Below are 16,219 nucleotides of genomic sequence, written 5' to 3'. Positions count from 1 at the left end.
ACAGTAGCCTTGGGGGTACTCGAGAAAGCCTAGGTTCGGACAAGACTGTAGGTTTGACTGGGGACATGTCTCTCTACTACGGTGACCCTGGGAGGGGGTCAGGGAGAGAACGGTCTGGAAATGGGACGTCCTTTAACCCTAGGTTGACCAGACAGGGTTTGGTGACAGTGTCGGGCGATGCCTCAGGGACTACTGCTCTTGGACGGCCCTCTCAACTGGTGGGGCATGGCAGCGGGGATGCCCTGTCTCGCGGCCCCAGGTCATTGGCAAGTGTTCTCCCCTACGGGTTTGAACAGAGGGGGAGGGTATGTGAGGTATCAACCGGCTGTATTACAAAGGGCCGGTATGTTTTGCAGAAGCGTGGGTGCTCTGCAATGTGAAGCTGGCTGGGACCTGTGGTTCCACAGGATTGCATTACATGCAGAGCCATGGAAGGGTGTGTGATGCTGATTACACACTCCTTACCACCTGTGGGTGTGGCTCCAGGGGTTAAAGCAATCCTGTCTCTGAACCTGGGAGGAGTGTGTCTAGGGCAGTCTAGTTAGAGACTAGCTCCAGACTTCCAGCGTGTATGCTGGGAGAGAGTGAGAGCAGAGCCGGGAGTTCTGCATGAAGTGTGTCTAGGGCAGTCTAGAGAGAGGCTGGCTCTAGATGTCCAGTGTGTGGACTGGAAACAAGTGAGAGCAGAGCCAGGAGCTTTGGGTGTTTCAGCCTGCATGGAGGCTGATCACAAGGCTCTGATATTGAGTCTGAGGTGAGTGCAGCCAGGCCAGGGCTGTAGGACCGAATCTCTCCTGGAGGAGAGACAGACAGGGGTCTGCAGAGGGCCCTGGGTGCTGGAAGGAACCTTGGCTAGAGTTGTACGCTGGCAGGTGCCAGAGAGTGGGGAAGTTGCTAAACTTCCATTATGGACTTATTGTTTATGTGTGAGGGCAGTTTATGCTGAGTGTTTTTAATAAACTGCCAGAATTTCTATGAAGAGACTGTGTACGTGTGTTGCTGAAGCTGCCTCACACCGCTGCAAGCGAGTGAAACCCCCACGTTGCAGGGCGCAACGTTACAGCGCGTTAGACGGATGCCGTGCAGGATTTCGGAGCAGTCACATCACTTCGTTTTCTGATGGAAACATATTTCAGTTAAACAGCTCGTGGGGTGTCAGGCGGTGTAATTTATCCCCTCGCCTGCACACAATGTAACCTGCATTATGTAGGTCGGTCTACACGATCATTAATGATTGTTTTATTGAGCTCAGGCGGAAAATTACAAATGGAGCCGAAATCATTCACGGCCGAGGTGGTTTATTGAACCTCGCAGAAAAAAAAGCACTAAAAGTAATGTGCGGGTATACCGTAAGGAGCGAGGGGGGGTATTATGCATCCCAAAACTAGAATTGTCTTCTCGTAAAATCTATTCATTCAGATTTATGAACGGTAAAATGAACCTTTGTGCCGGACCGTCGTGTAATCTCTCCCTCATTACAATCTGCGAGCTCAAAGGCTCGATGTGATATACATGACTCCATCCCGGCTCTAGAGTCTATATACGATATATATGACTCCATCCCAGCCCTAGAGGCTATATACGATATACATGACTCCATCCCAACCCTAGAGGCTATATACTATATACATGACTTCATCCCAACCCTAGAGGCTATATACTATATACATGACTTCATCCCGGCTCTAGAGGCTATATACGATATATATGACTCCATCCCAGCCCTAGAGGCTATATACGATATATATGACTCCATCCCAGCCCTAGAGGCTATATACTATATACATGACTCCATCCCAGCCCTAGAGGCTATATACGATATACATGACTCCACGCCAGCCCTAGAGGCTATATACGATATACATGACTCCATCCCAGCCCTAGAGGCTATATACAATATACATGACTCCATCCCAGCCCTAGAGGCTATATACGATATACATGACTCCATCCCAGCCCTAGAGGCTATATACGATATACATGACTCCATCCCAGCCCTAGAGGCTATATACTATATACATGACTTCATCCCAACCCTAGAGGCTATATACTATATACATGACTCCATCCCGGCTCTAGAGGCTATATACGATATACATGACTCCATCCCAGCCCTAGAGGCTATATACTATATACATGACTTCATCCCAACCCTAGAGGCTATATACTATATACATGACTTCATCCCGGCTCTAGAGGCTATATACGATATATATGACTCCATCCCAGCCCTAGAGGCTATATACGATATACATGACTCCATCCCAGCCCTAGAGGCTATATACGATATACATGACTCCACCCCAGCCCTAGAGGCTATATACGATATACATGACTCCATCCCAACCCTAGAGGCTATATACTATATACATGACTTCATCCCAACCCTAGAGGCTATATACTATATACATGACTCCATCCCAGCCCTAGAGGCTATATACATGACTCCATCCCAGCCCTAGAGGCTATATACGATATACATGGGTCCATCCCAGCCCTAGAGGCTATATACGATATACATGGCTCCATCCCAACCCTAGAGGCTATATACATGGCTCGATCCCAGCCCTAGAGGCTATATACGATATACATGACTCCATCCCAGCCCTAGAGGCTATATACATGACTCCATCCCAGCCCTAGAGGCTATATACATGACTCCATCCCAGCCCTAGAGGCTATATACGATATACATGACTCCATCCCAGCCCTAGAGGCTATATACGATATACATGACTCCATCCCAGCCCTAGAGGCTATATACGATATACATGACTCTATCCCAGCCCTAGTGGCTATATACTATATACATGACTCCATCCCAGCTCTAGAGGCTATATACTATATACATGACTCCATCCCAACCCTAGAGACTATATACGATATACATGGCTCCATCCCAGCCCTAGAGGCTATATACAATATACATGGCTCCATCCCAACCCTAGAGGATATATACATGGCTCCATCCCGGCTCTAGAGGCTATATACGATATACATGGCTCCATCCCAGCCCTAGAGGCTATATACTATATACATGGCTCCATCCCAACCCTAGAGGCTATATACAATATACATGACTCCATCCCAGCCCTAGAGGCTATATACGATATACATGGCTCCATCCCGGCCCTAGAGGCTATATACTATATACATGACTCCATCCCAGCCCTAGAGGCTATATACTATATACATGACTCCATCCCAGCCCTAGAGGCTATATACTATATACATGGCTCCATCCCAACCCTAGAGGCTATATACGATATACATGACTCCATCCCAGCCCTAGAGGCTATATACGATATACATGACTCCATCCCAGCCCTAGAGGCTATATACGATATACATGACTCTATCCCAGCCCTAGTGGCTATATACTATATACATGACTCCATCCCAGCTCTAGAGGCTATATACTATATACATGACTCCATCCCAACCCTAGAGACTATATACGATATACATGGGTCCATCCCAGCCCTAGAGGCTATATACGATATACATGGCTCCATCCCAACCCTAGAGGCTATATACATGGCTCCATCCCGGCTCTAGAGGCTATATACGATATACATGGCTCCATCCCAACCCTAGAGGCTATATACAATATACATGACTCCATCCCAGCCCTAGAGGCTATATACGATATACATGACTCCATCCCAGCCCTAGTGGCTATATACTATATACATGGCTCCATCCCTGCCCTAGAGGCTATATACTATATACATGACTCCATCCCAGCCCTAGAGGCTATATACTATATACATGACTCCATCCCAGCCCTAGAGGCTATATACTATATACATGGCTCCATCCCAACCCTAGAGGCTATATACTATATACATGACTCCATGCCAGCCCTACAGGCTATATACTATATACATGGCTCCATCCCAACCCTAGAGACTATATACGATATACATGACTCCATCCCAGCCCTACAGGCTATATACAATATACATGACTCCATCCCAGCCCTAGAGGCTATATACGATATACATGACTCCATCCCAGCCCTAATGGCTATATACTATATACATGGCTCCATCCCAGCCCTACAGGCTATATACGGTATACATGACCCCACCCCAGCCCTACAGGCTATATACAATATACATGACTCCACCCCAGCCCTACAGGCTATATACAATATACATGACTCCATCCCGGCTCTAGAGGCTATATACGATATACATGACTCCATCCCAGCCCTACAGGCTATATACAATATACATGACTCCATCCCAGCCCTAGTGGCTATATACAATATACATGACTCCATCCCAGCCCTAGAGGCTATATACGATATACATGACTCCATCCCAGGCCTAGAGGCTATATACTATATACCTGACTTCATCCCAGCCCTAGAGGCTATATACGATATACATGACTCCATCCCAGGCCTAGAGGCTATATACTATATACCTGACTTCATCCCAGCCCTAGAGGCTATATACTATATACATGACTCCATCCCAGCCCTAGAGGCTATATACGATATACATGACTCCATCCCAGCCCTAGAGGCTATATACGATATACATGACTCCATCCCAGCCCTAGAGGCTATATACGATATACATGACTCCATCCCAGCACTAGAGGCTATATACGATATACATGACTCCATCCCAGCCCTAGAGGCTATATACGATATACATGACTCCATCCCAACCCTAGAGACTATATACGATATACATGGCTCCATCCTAGCCTTAGAGGCCATATACGATATACATGACTCCATCCCAACCCTAGAGACTATATACGGTATACATGACTCCATCCCAGCACTAGAGGCTATATACGATATACATGACTCCATCCTGGCCCTAGAGGCTATATACGGTATACATGACTCCATCCCAGCACTAGAGGCTATATACAATATACATGACTCCATCCCAGCCCTAGAGGCTATATACTATATACATGACTCCATCCCAGCCCTAGAGGCTATATACTATATACATGACTCCATCCCAGCCCTAGAGGCTATATACTATATACATGACTCCATCCCAGCCCTACAGGCTATATACAATATACATGACTCCATCCCAGCACTAGAGGCTATATACAATATACATGACTCTATCCCAGCCCTAGAGGCTATATACGATATACATGACTCTATCCCAGCACTAGAGGCTATATACAATATACATGACTCTATCCCAGCCCTAGAGGCCATATGCGATATACATGACTCCATCCCAGCCCTAGAGGCTATATACAATATACATGACTCTATCCCAGCCCTAGAGGCTATATACAATATACATGACTCCATCCCAGCACTAGAGGCTATATACGATATACATGACTCCATCCCAGCACTAGAGGCTATATACAATATACATGACTCCATCCCAGCACTAGAGGCTATATACAATATACATGACTCTATCCCAGCCCTAGAGGCCATATACGATATACATGACTCCACCCCAGCCCTAGAGACTATATACGATATACATGACTCCATCCCAACCCTAGAGGCTATATACGATATACATGGCTCCATCCCAGCCCTAGAGGCTATATACTATATACATGGCTCCATCCCAACCCTAGAGGCTATATACAATATACATGACTCCATCCCAGCCCTAGAGGCTATATACGATATACATGACTCCATCCCAGCCCTAGTGGCTATATACTATATACATGGCTCCATCCCTGCCCTAGAGGCTATATACTATATACATGACTCCATCCCAGCCCTAGAGGCTATATACTATATACATGACTCCATCCCAGCCCTAGAGGCTATATACTATATACATGGCTCCATCCCAACCCTAGAGGCTATATACTATATACATGACTCCATGCCAGCCCTACAGGCTATATACTATATACATGGCTCCATCCCAACCCTAGAGACTATATACGATATACATGACTCCATCCCAGCCCTACAGGCTATATACAATATACATGACTCCATCCCAGCCCTAGAGGCTATATACGATATACATGACTCCATCCCAGCCCTAATGGCTATATACTATATACATGGCTCCATCCCAGCCCTACAGGCTATATACGGTATACATGACCCCACCCCAGCCCTACAGGCTATATACAATATACATGACTCCATCCCAGCCCTAGAGGCTATATACAATATACATGACTCCATCCGAGCACTAGAGGCTATATACGATATACATGGCTCCATCCCAGCCCTTGAGGCCATATACAATATACATGACTCCATCCCAGCCCTAGATGCTATATACGATATACATGGCTCCATCCTAGCCTTAGAGGCCATATACGATATACATGACTCCATCCCAACCCTAGAGACTATATACGGTATACATGACTCCATCCCAGCACTAGAGGCTATATACGATATACATGACTCCATCCCAGCCCTAGATGCTATATACGATATACATGACTCCATCCCAGCCCTAGAGGCTATATACAATATACATGACTCCATCCCAGCCCTAGATGCTATATACGATATACATGGCTCCATCCCAGCCCTTGAGGCCATATACAATATACATGACTCCATCCCAGCCCTAGATGCTATATACGATACATGACTCTATCCCAGCCCTAGAGGCTATATATGATATACATGACTCTATCCCAGCCCTAGAGGCTATATACGATATACATGACTCTATCCCAGCCCTAGATGCTATATACGATATACATGGCTCCATCCCAGCCCTAGATGCTATATACGATATACATGACTCCATCCCAGCCCTAGATGCTATATACGATATACATGGCTCCATCCCAGCCCTTGAGGCCATATACAATATACATGACTCCATCCCAGCCCTAGATGCTATATATGATACATGACTCTATCCCAGCCCTAGAGGCTATATACGATATACATGACTCTATCCCAGCCCTAGAGGCTATATATGATATATATGACTCCATCCCAGTCCTAGAATTACCTACAAGGGGACTAGATTGACAGATTTTCACAGCAGCACAGAGTATTTCAGGAGTGGAGTGCGCTAGGCACTGCAAATGTAGTGATCTGTCCATTAGTAGCGTGCTTGAATTAGTGAAGCAAGAGCGGTGATAAAGAAGGAGGACGATCCACAGCAGCACAGAGTGTTTCAGGACCATATCCACGTAAGCTGTGGCGGCTGACGCATGCGCCATAGATTTGGTCTCTCTGTATGTACACGCTATGAGTGATAAGCAGACGCCGGCGCTCCGCTGATCATTTCTCCGGTTCTTCGCTTACTTTTCCCGCACGCTGTTTTGCTAATTTGCAGTAATTGCTTCTATTCTGCGCTCGCGCTCGGCGAGATCGTCTCACTCCTCCACGTGTCATCTGGGGAGCGATAATGCAAAATGAACTTCCTTTTCTTTTATGAAGATGAGAAAACGATTGTTACAGGTAGAGGATGAGGCGGACGCGGCTCTGAGAACAGCACGACCTGCGCTAATGCCACTTATCTGATGAGCAGCGTGACATTCAGCACAGAATCCGCTCCGGACGATCTGCACAGCCGGGAAATTATAGATCACAGCATTTAAAGGGGAACGGAAAACACTGATTCTCCTTGTACATTTTCTTCTTTAATCACCTGATGCCGCAGATAAATAAAAAAAAACAGGTAGTTTGTAGAAGTGAAGTGGCTGACAACCACACATCTTCTTAGTCCTGTGTATTCTGCTGTTGTCGGTCCTGCCCGAGGAAACACCTTCATCCTGAAGATAATGGAAGGCTTTCTCCTGACATTCAGGGTATGGAGTGTAGAAAGCCAATGGGGGTCTGGAGTGTAGCGTGCCAGTCGGTGATGGAGTGTAGCGTGCCAGTTGGGGATGGAGTGTAGCGTACCAGTCAGGGGATGGAATGTAGAGCGCCAGTCAAGGGATGGAATGTAGAGCGCCAGTCAAGGGATAGAATGTAGAGCGCCAGTCGGGGGATGTAATATAGACTGCCAGTCGGGGGATGGAATGTAGAGCGCCAGTTGTAGGATAGAATGTAGAGCGCCAGTCAGGGGATGGAGTGTAGAGCGGCAGTCAAGGGATGGAGTGTAGCATGCCAGTCGGGGGATGTAATATAGACTGCCAGTCGGGGGATGGAATGTAGAGCGCAGTCGGGGGATGGAGTGTAGAGCGCCAGTCGGGGGATGGAATGTAGCGCGCCAGTTGTAGGAAAGAATGTAGAGCGCCTGTCAGGGGATGGAATGTAGAGCGCCTGTCAGGGGATGGAATGTAGAGCGGCAGTCAAGGGATGGAGTGTAGAGCGCCAGTCGGGGGATGTAATATAGACTGCCAGTCGGGGGATGGAATGTACAGCGCCAGTTGTAGGATAGAATGTAGAGCGCCTGTCAGGGGATGGAGTGTAGAGCGCCTGTCAGGGGATGGAGTGTAGAGCGCCTGTCAGGGGATGGAGTGTAGAGCGCCTGTCAGGGGATGGAGTGTAGAGCGGCTGTCAGGGGATGGAGTGTAGAGCGCCAGTCAGGGGATGGAGTGTAGAAAGCCAATGGGGGGATGGAGTGTAGAAAGCCAATGGGGGGATGGAGTGTAGCGTGCCAGTCAGGGATGGAGTGTAACGTGCCAGTCAGAATGTAGAGCACCTATCAGGGGATGGCATGTAGAGCGCTAGTCAGGGGATGGAGTGTGGAGCGCCTGTCAGGGGATGGAGTGTAGAGCGCCTGTCAGGGGATGGAGTGTAGAGAGCCAGTCGGGGGATGGAATGTAGAGCGCCTGTCGGGATGGAGTGTAGAGCTCCTGTCAGAGGATGGAGTGTAGAGCGCCTGTCAGGGGATGGAGTGTAGAGCGCCTGTCAGGGGATGGAGTGTAGAGCGCCTATCAGGGGATGGAGTGTAGAGCGCCAGTCAGGGGATGTAGTGTAGAGCGCCAGTCTGGGGATGGAGTGTAGAGCGCCAGTCGGGGGATAGAGTGTAGAGTGCCAGTCAGGGTATGGAGTGTAGAGCGCCAGTCGGGGGATGTCATATAGAGCGCTAGTCGGGGGTTGGAATGTAGAGCGCCAGTCGGGGGATGGAATGTAGAGCGCCGGTTGGGGGATGGAGCGTAGAGCACTGGTCGGAGGATGGAATGTAGAGCACCGGTCGGAGGATGGAATGTAGAGCACCAGTTGGGGGATGGAAAGTAGAGCGTCAATCGGGAGATGGAGTGTAGAGCGCCAGTTGTAGGATAGAATGTAGAGTGCCAGTTGTAGGATAGAATGTAGAGTGCCAGTTGTAGGATAGAATGTAGAGTGCCAGTTGTAGGATAGAATGTAGAGTGCCAGTTGTAGGATAGAATGTAGAGCGCCAGTTGTAGGATAGAATGTAGAGCGCCAGTTGTAGGATAGAATGTAGAGTGCCAGTTGTAGGATAGAATGTAGAGTGCCAGTTGTAGGATAGAATGTAGAGTGCCAGTTGTAGGATACAATGTAGAGCGCCAGTTGGATAGAATGTAGAGCGCCAGTTGTAGGATAGAATGTAGAGCGCCAGTTGTAGGATAGAATGTAGAGCGCCAGTTGGATAGAATGTAGAGTGCCAGTTGTAGGATAGAATGTAGAGCGCCAGTTGGATAGAATGTAGAGTGCCAGTTGTAGGATAGAATGTAGAGCGCCAGTTGGATAGAATGTAGAGCGCCAGTTGTAGGATAGAATGTAGAGCGCCAGTTGTAGGATAGAATGTAGAGCGCCAGTTGTAGGATAGAATGTAGAGCGCCAGTTGTAGGATAGAATGTAGAGCGCCAGTTGGATAGAATGTAGAGTGCCAGTTGTAGGATAGAATGTAGAGCGCCAGTTGGATAGAATGTAGAGCGCCAGTTGTAGGATAGAATGTAGAGCGCCAGTTGTAGGATAGAATGTAGAGCGCCAGTTGTAGGATAGAATGTAGAGCGCCAGTTGTAGGATAGAATGTAGAGCGCCAGTTGTAGGATAGAATGTAGAGCGCCAGTTGTAGGATAGAATGTAGAGCGCCAGTTGTAGGATAGAATGTAGAGCGCCGGTTGTAGGATAGAATGTAGAGCGCCAGTTGTAGGATAGAATGTAGAGCGCCAGTTGTAGGATAGAATGTAGAGCGCCAGTTGTAGGATAGAATGTAGAGCGCCAGTTGTAGGATAGAATGTAGAGCGCCAGTTGTAGGATAGAATGTAGAGCGCCAGTTGTAGGATAGAATGTAGAGCGCCAGTTGTAGGATAGAATGTAGAGCGCCAGTTGTAGGATAGAATGTAGAGCGCCAGTTGTAGGATAGAATGTAGAGCGCCAGTTGTAGGATAGAATGTAGAGTGCCAGTTGTAGGATAGAATGTAGAGTGCCAGTTGTAGGATACAATGTAGAGCGCCAGTTGGATAGAATGTAGAGCGCCAGTTGTAGGATAGAATGTAGAGCGCCAGTTGTAGGATAGAATGTAGAGCGCCAGTTGGATAGAATGTAGAGTGCCAGTTGTAGGATAGAATGTAGAGCGCCAGTTGGATAGAATGTAGAGTGCCAGTTGTAGGATAGAATGTAGAGTGCCAGTTGTAGGATAGAATGTAGAGTGCCAGTTGTAGGATAGAATGTAGAGTGCCAGTTGTAGGATAGAATGTAGAGCGCCAGTTGTAGGATAGAATGTAGAGCGCCAGTTGTAGGATAGAATGTAGAGCGCCAGTTGTAGGATAGAATGTAGAGCGCCAGTTGTAGGATAGAATGTAGAGCGCCAGTTGTAGGATAGAATGTAGAGCGCCAGTTGTAGGATAGAATGTAGAGCGCCAGTTGTAGGATAGAATGTAGAGTGCCAGTTGTAGGATAGAATGTAGAGTGCCAGTTGTAGGATAGAATGTAGAGCGCCAGTTGTAGGATAGAATGTAGAGTGCCAGTTGTAGGATAGAATGTAGAGTGCCAGTTGTAGGATAGAATGTAGAGTGCCAGTTGTAGGATAGAATGTAGAGTGCCAGTTGTAGGATAGAATGTAGAGTGCCAGTTGTAGGATAGAATGTAGAGTGCCAGTTGTAGGATAGAATGTAGAGTGCCAGTTGTAGGATAGAATGTAGAGTGCCAGTTGTAGGATAGAATGTAGAGCGCCAGTTGTAGGATAGAATGTAGAGCGCCAGTTGGATAGAATGTAGAGCGCCAGTTGTAGGATAGAATGTAGAGCGCCAGTTGTAGGATAAAATGTAGAGCGCCAGTTGTAGGATAAAATGTAGAGCGCCAGTTGTAGGATAGAATGTAGAGCGCCAGTTGTAGGATAGAATGTAGAGCGCCAGTTGTAGGATAGAATGTAGAGCGCCAGTTGTAGGATAGAATGTAGAGCGCCAGTTGTAGGATAGAATGTAGAGCGCCAGTTGTAGGATAGAATGTAGAGCGCCAGTTGTAGGATAGAATGTAGAGCGCCAGTTGTAGGATAGAATGTAGAGCGCCAGTTGTAGGATAGAATGTAGAGTGCCAGTTGTAGGATAGAATGTAGAGTGCCAGTTGTAGGATAGAATGTAGAGCGCCAGTTGTAGGATAGAATGTAGAGTGCCAGTTGTAGGATAGAATGTAGAGTGCCAGTTGTAGGATAGAATGTAGAGTGCCAGTTGTAGGATAGAATGTAGAGTGCCAGTTGTAGGATAGAATGTAGAGTGCCAGTTGTAGGATAGAATGTAGAGTGCCAGTTGTAGGATAGAATGTAGAGTGCCAGTTGTAGGATAGAATGTAGAGCGCCAGTTGTAGGATAGAATGTAGAGCGCCAGTTGGATAGAATGTAGAGCGCCAGTTGTAGGATAGAATGTAGAGCGCCAGTTGTAGGATAAAATGTAGAGCGCCAGTTGTAGGATAAAATGTAGAGCGCCAGTTGTAGGATAGAATGTAGAGCGCCAGTTGTAGGATAGAATGTAGAGCGCCAGTTGTAGGATAGAATGTAGAGCGCCAGTTGTAGGATAGAATGTAGAGCGCCAGTTGTAGGATAGAATGTAGAGCGCCAGTTGTAGGATAGAATGTAGAGCGCCAGTTGTAGGATAGAATGTAGAGCGCCAGTTGTAGGATCGGGTGTAGAGCGCAAGTTGTAGGATAGAATGTAGAGCGCCAGTTGTTGGATAGAATGTAGAGCGCCAGTTGTAGGATAGAATGTAGAGCGCCAGTTGTAGGATAGAATGTAGAGCGCCAGTTGTAGGATAGAATGTAGAGCGCCGGTTGTAGGATAGAATGTAGAGCGCCAGTTGTAGGATAGAATGTAGAGCGCCAGTTGTAGGATAGAATGTAGAGCGCCAGTTGTAGGATAGAATGTAGAGCGCCGGTTGTAGGATAGAATGTAGAGCGCCGGTTGTAGGATAGAATGTAGAGCGCCGGTTGTAGGATAGAATGTAGAGCGCCGGTTGTAGGATAGAATGTAGAGCGCCGGTTGTAGGATAGAATGTAGAGCGCCGGTTGTAGGATAGAATGTAGAGCGCCAGTTGTAGGATAGAATGTAGAGCGCCAGTTGTAGGATAGAATGTAGAGCGCCAGTTGTAGGATAGAATGTAGAGCGCCAGTTGTAGGATAGAATGTAGAGCGCCAGTTGTAGGATAGAATGTAGAGCGCCAGTTGTAGGATAGAATGTAGAGCGCCAGTTGTAGGATAGAATGTAGAGCGCCAGTTGTAGGATAGAATGTAGAGCGCCAGTTGTAGGATAGAATGTAGAGCGCCGGTTGTAGGATAGAATGTAGAGCGCCGGTTGTAGGATAGAATGTAGAGCGCCGGTTGTAGGATAGAATGTAGAGCGCCGGTTGTAGGATAGAATGTAGAGCGCCGGTTGTAGGATAGAATGTAGAGCGCCAGTCTGGGGATTGAATGCAGAGCGCCATTCGGGGGATGATTTGGTCGCTTCTTTGCTCTTCACATCCTCCCTGATTCCTTAATGCTGTTTCTTTTTTTTGCAGTGCGTAATGTGGAGTCGGGGAGATACCTGTGCACCGTCTCCTGCCCGGATGTCTCTCGACTCTTATGTTTGGCGGTTTCCTGTACATCCAATGGACTGTGCCGATGGGTGACCGGAGGGCGGGAGCTGCTGCTATGGGAGGAGCTTCCGAGAGGCGGAGCATTGAGCGGGTGAGTCTCCTATATAGTTGTATATATTTGCAGTGCTCCCCGAGGCGTCTTGTGAGCTCCTGCTGCACTACAGGCACTCAATCTCTGCATTAGGTACATTTTGCCAGTGCAGGAGTGCAGAGGAAGGATTTCCATTGTTTTGTTGGTAATTTATGGACATTAGCTGCAGGGTCATGTCCTGCAGAGCAGCGCACGTTCTGTACGGCAGTGTGACGCAATGTCCTGTATCCGCAACAGTGAGCGCAGCTCTGGATGTGACTGGAGTATAACACAATATCACGTACCTATACGACCTGCCCGTCACCGGCCGGGGCTGACTCGTTCTTTTTCTTTTCTTAGATCTGCGGCACGGGTTCACTTCTGTCCAGATTTTCTACAGCCTCCTCCAGACAGTGACTCAGAGGACGATGAGGGTAAGAATACCGGGGAGCAGTATCTTCTATTCTAAGATCTGAATCAAAGTCTCTCGTCCGGAGAGCGAGTCTCATGAGACCAGGATTAGGAGGGTCCTATCTGATTTGGCCAAAGGACCCTCCTTCCTTAAATGGAATCTGTCACCAGATTTTTGCTCCCCATCTGAGAGAAGCATAATGTAGAGACAGAGACCCTGATTCCAGCGATGTGTCACTTTCTGAGCTGTTTCCTGTCATTTTGATAAAATCACTTTTTTTTTCTGCTGCAGATTTAGCAGTTATACAGAGCTCATAAGTATGCTGGACTACCTTCAGCATGCCAAGTAGTCCTGTAATGATAATCTCCGGCGGATTAATCAGTGATTTTATCAAAACTACACTAAGCAGCTCAGTAAGTGACACATCGCAGGAATCAGAATCTCTGCCCCTACATTATGACGCTCTCAAATTAGGTGTCAAAAACCTGTAAACTGACTACTTTTAACCTCTGTATCGCACATTTGATTAATGCTGGGTACAGAATGAGTTAACTGGGATTCAATCAGTGAGCTCAGTATGGCGGTCTGATGGATTCCATAGTTTGTAACTATTTTATCTGTCTTTTTCTGGACTCATTTCAGATGATTTATGACCACTGACCACATAAAAGTGAAATATCCCAGTAAAAAAGAGCCCATAAAAGCAAAACGGTGCAGAATTACTAATGAAACCCAATTGCAAAAAGTGTTTTTTTTTATTAAGTAAAGAAGAAAAAAAAACAAAAAAAAGCCAACAAAGCTGCTAATTGCACAGAATTTCCCGTCTGGTGCAGTGCAGGGAGGTGAGAAGACACAAGCTAATAACTATAATCCATTATTCATGTGCAGATTGTCCGATCAGTGGAGGAAGTATATATATATTTAATGGCTGCAGATCCTGTCGCCCGGCATTCTGCGTTCTTTCTTTTCTACTTTTCTGCCTTTGGCTGCATCTTTTATTGACCTTCAATATCATCCAAGATGTGAAGGAACAAGAGATAATGAATCTGTCTTCTCTTTATCTGTAGGGAAGAGCTATTACTCCCTGTTATCAGCTATCCTGCTGACGTGATCTGGGCTGATTTCTGTCATTACGGATTGACAATATACACAGCACTTTCTGTCGGCAGCACATATACTGATTAGACCGGGCGATATGTGCTGCCGACAGTGATACATGTAACGCTGCGTCCCTGTACTCCTTGCTCTTCTGCAGGGACGCGCCCTGACTCACCGCTGCTGCCGGGTCCTTCCACGCTGCCCGAAATCCATGCCTCTCCTCCACGTGGGTTTCTCCGCCTCCCGGAGACTGTGCGCGCCTCTTAGGATCTCCGGGAGCGCTCCTAAGGAGTATGTGCACGCCACTGCCCTCTTCTTAAAGGGCCTATGCGCCACTTCTAGGAAGTGCCTCTCAGCCTATCGCTGAGAGGCACTGGGTGTTTAAGGCAAGCTCCCACTAGGGGAGGTGCCTGTGCAACACCATATGTTTAATCAGTTGAGTTCTGTCTAGTTAGTTGTCAGGTCACCCTGATCGTCCTGTCCTTTCCTGTACATGGTACCAGCCCATCCTGCCTGTTGGCACCTAATTCCAGTCCTGTCCTGCCTGTAACTGGATCCCAGGCTGTCCTGCCTGTTGGTACCTGGTTCCAGTCCTGTCCTGCCTGTACCTTGCGACCAGCCCATCCTGCCTATTGGCACTTAGTTTTAGTCATGTCCTGCCTGTACCTGGATCCCAGGCCGTCCTGCCTTTTGGCCCCTGGTTCCAGTCCTGTCCTGCCCTTACCTGCTGCCTGTCCATCCTGCCCTGTTGGTGCAAGTGATCCTGCCTCTCTGTCTTGCCTCTGCTGTCTGCCTTGAGCCACCCTGGTGGTCCCTGTCTGCACCTGAGACTCTGTCCTGTCTGCTCCTGTGTCCGCCCCTGCCCTGGGGGTCAGCTGCCACAGTCCCGGTCCTCTACCCCACGTTAAGGTAGGCCCGAGGTCTCCCTGTGGTCCAGTGGGTCCACGTCAGTTCACCACAGCACCATCCCCGGTGGCGAGCGTTACAATACAGATGCAATCGGCAGTGACCGGGTGTCTGCTCGTTCGTCGTCTGATTGCTGCCACAATTACTCATGGGAATAATAGAGAGTGAGTGTTTTCACTGACACGTTTTGCTGACCATTAACCCATGTAAAAGGGCCTTTAACCCTAGAACGCATACCTGGGGCCTCTATGGTTGATTTATTGGTTGCGCGTTCTAGGGTTAATTGAGTCAGTGACATGTTATGGTGAGAATATATTCATGGATAAAATACATCCCTAAAGAAACATGGCCACACCTGCCTATGGGTTGTGTCTGGTTCTGCTCAATCACAATGGCGCTGAGCTTGGAAAACCCGTGGTCAGGTGTGCCTCTACTTTGGGATCATGGACATCCCCCTTAAAGGGTCATTGTGGTGCTGCCCACCAATCCATTTTGTTCCTATATTGTTGTCTTATAACTGAATGATGTCATAGGGTCCAGCTAGCACTGATGGGCCGGGAAGTTTCACATTTCTGTTCACGCCCCTATTGTTCCTATTGGAGTTATTTCTTTGTTTGAGGTACTATATAAACTGGTCACATGATGTAATAAAGCAGAAACTTTCAGTACACCACTGAGCGTGTATGCTGTAATGATTTCCTGAGCGCTCATAAAACAAATCTTATTAATTTGGATTTCTAGAGGCATAGAAGGAGTGTATTTTGCTCACAATGTACACATCAGGAGGTGAGTGGCGCTGATGG

General features: G+C 47.5%; 1 protein-coding gene across 2 annotated transcripts in view; it reads left to right on the top strand.

Moving 5' to 3' along the window:
• Window positions 1–16,219, top strand: part of LOC142310704 (uncharacterized) — a 66,221-nt gene that overhangs the window by 49,381 nt on the left and 621 nt on the right. For both annotated transcript variants that reach the window (XM_075348301.1, XM_075348300.1), the window contains 2 exons: window positions 12,853–13,021; window positions 13,361–13,434. In XM_075348301.1, coding sequence (XP_075204416.1) covers window positions 12,853–13,021; window positions 13,361–13,434 — 243 coding nt within the window. The remainder of the gene's footprint in view (window positions 1–12,852; window positions 13,022–13,360; window positions 13,435–16,219) is intronic.

Source organism: Anomaloglossus baeobatrachus, chromosome 5 (genome assembly GCF_048569485.1).
Source record: "Anomaloglossus baeobatrachus isolate aAnoBae1 chromosome 5, aAnoBae1.hap1, whole genome shotgun sequence".
NCBI classification, from domain to species: Eukaryota; Metazoa; Chordata; class Amphibia; order Anura; family Aromobatidae; genus Anomaloglossus; species Anomaloglossus baeobatrachus.
This window is presented reverse-complemented; position numbering and strand designations above follow the sequence as displayed.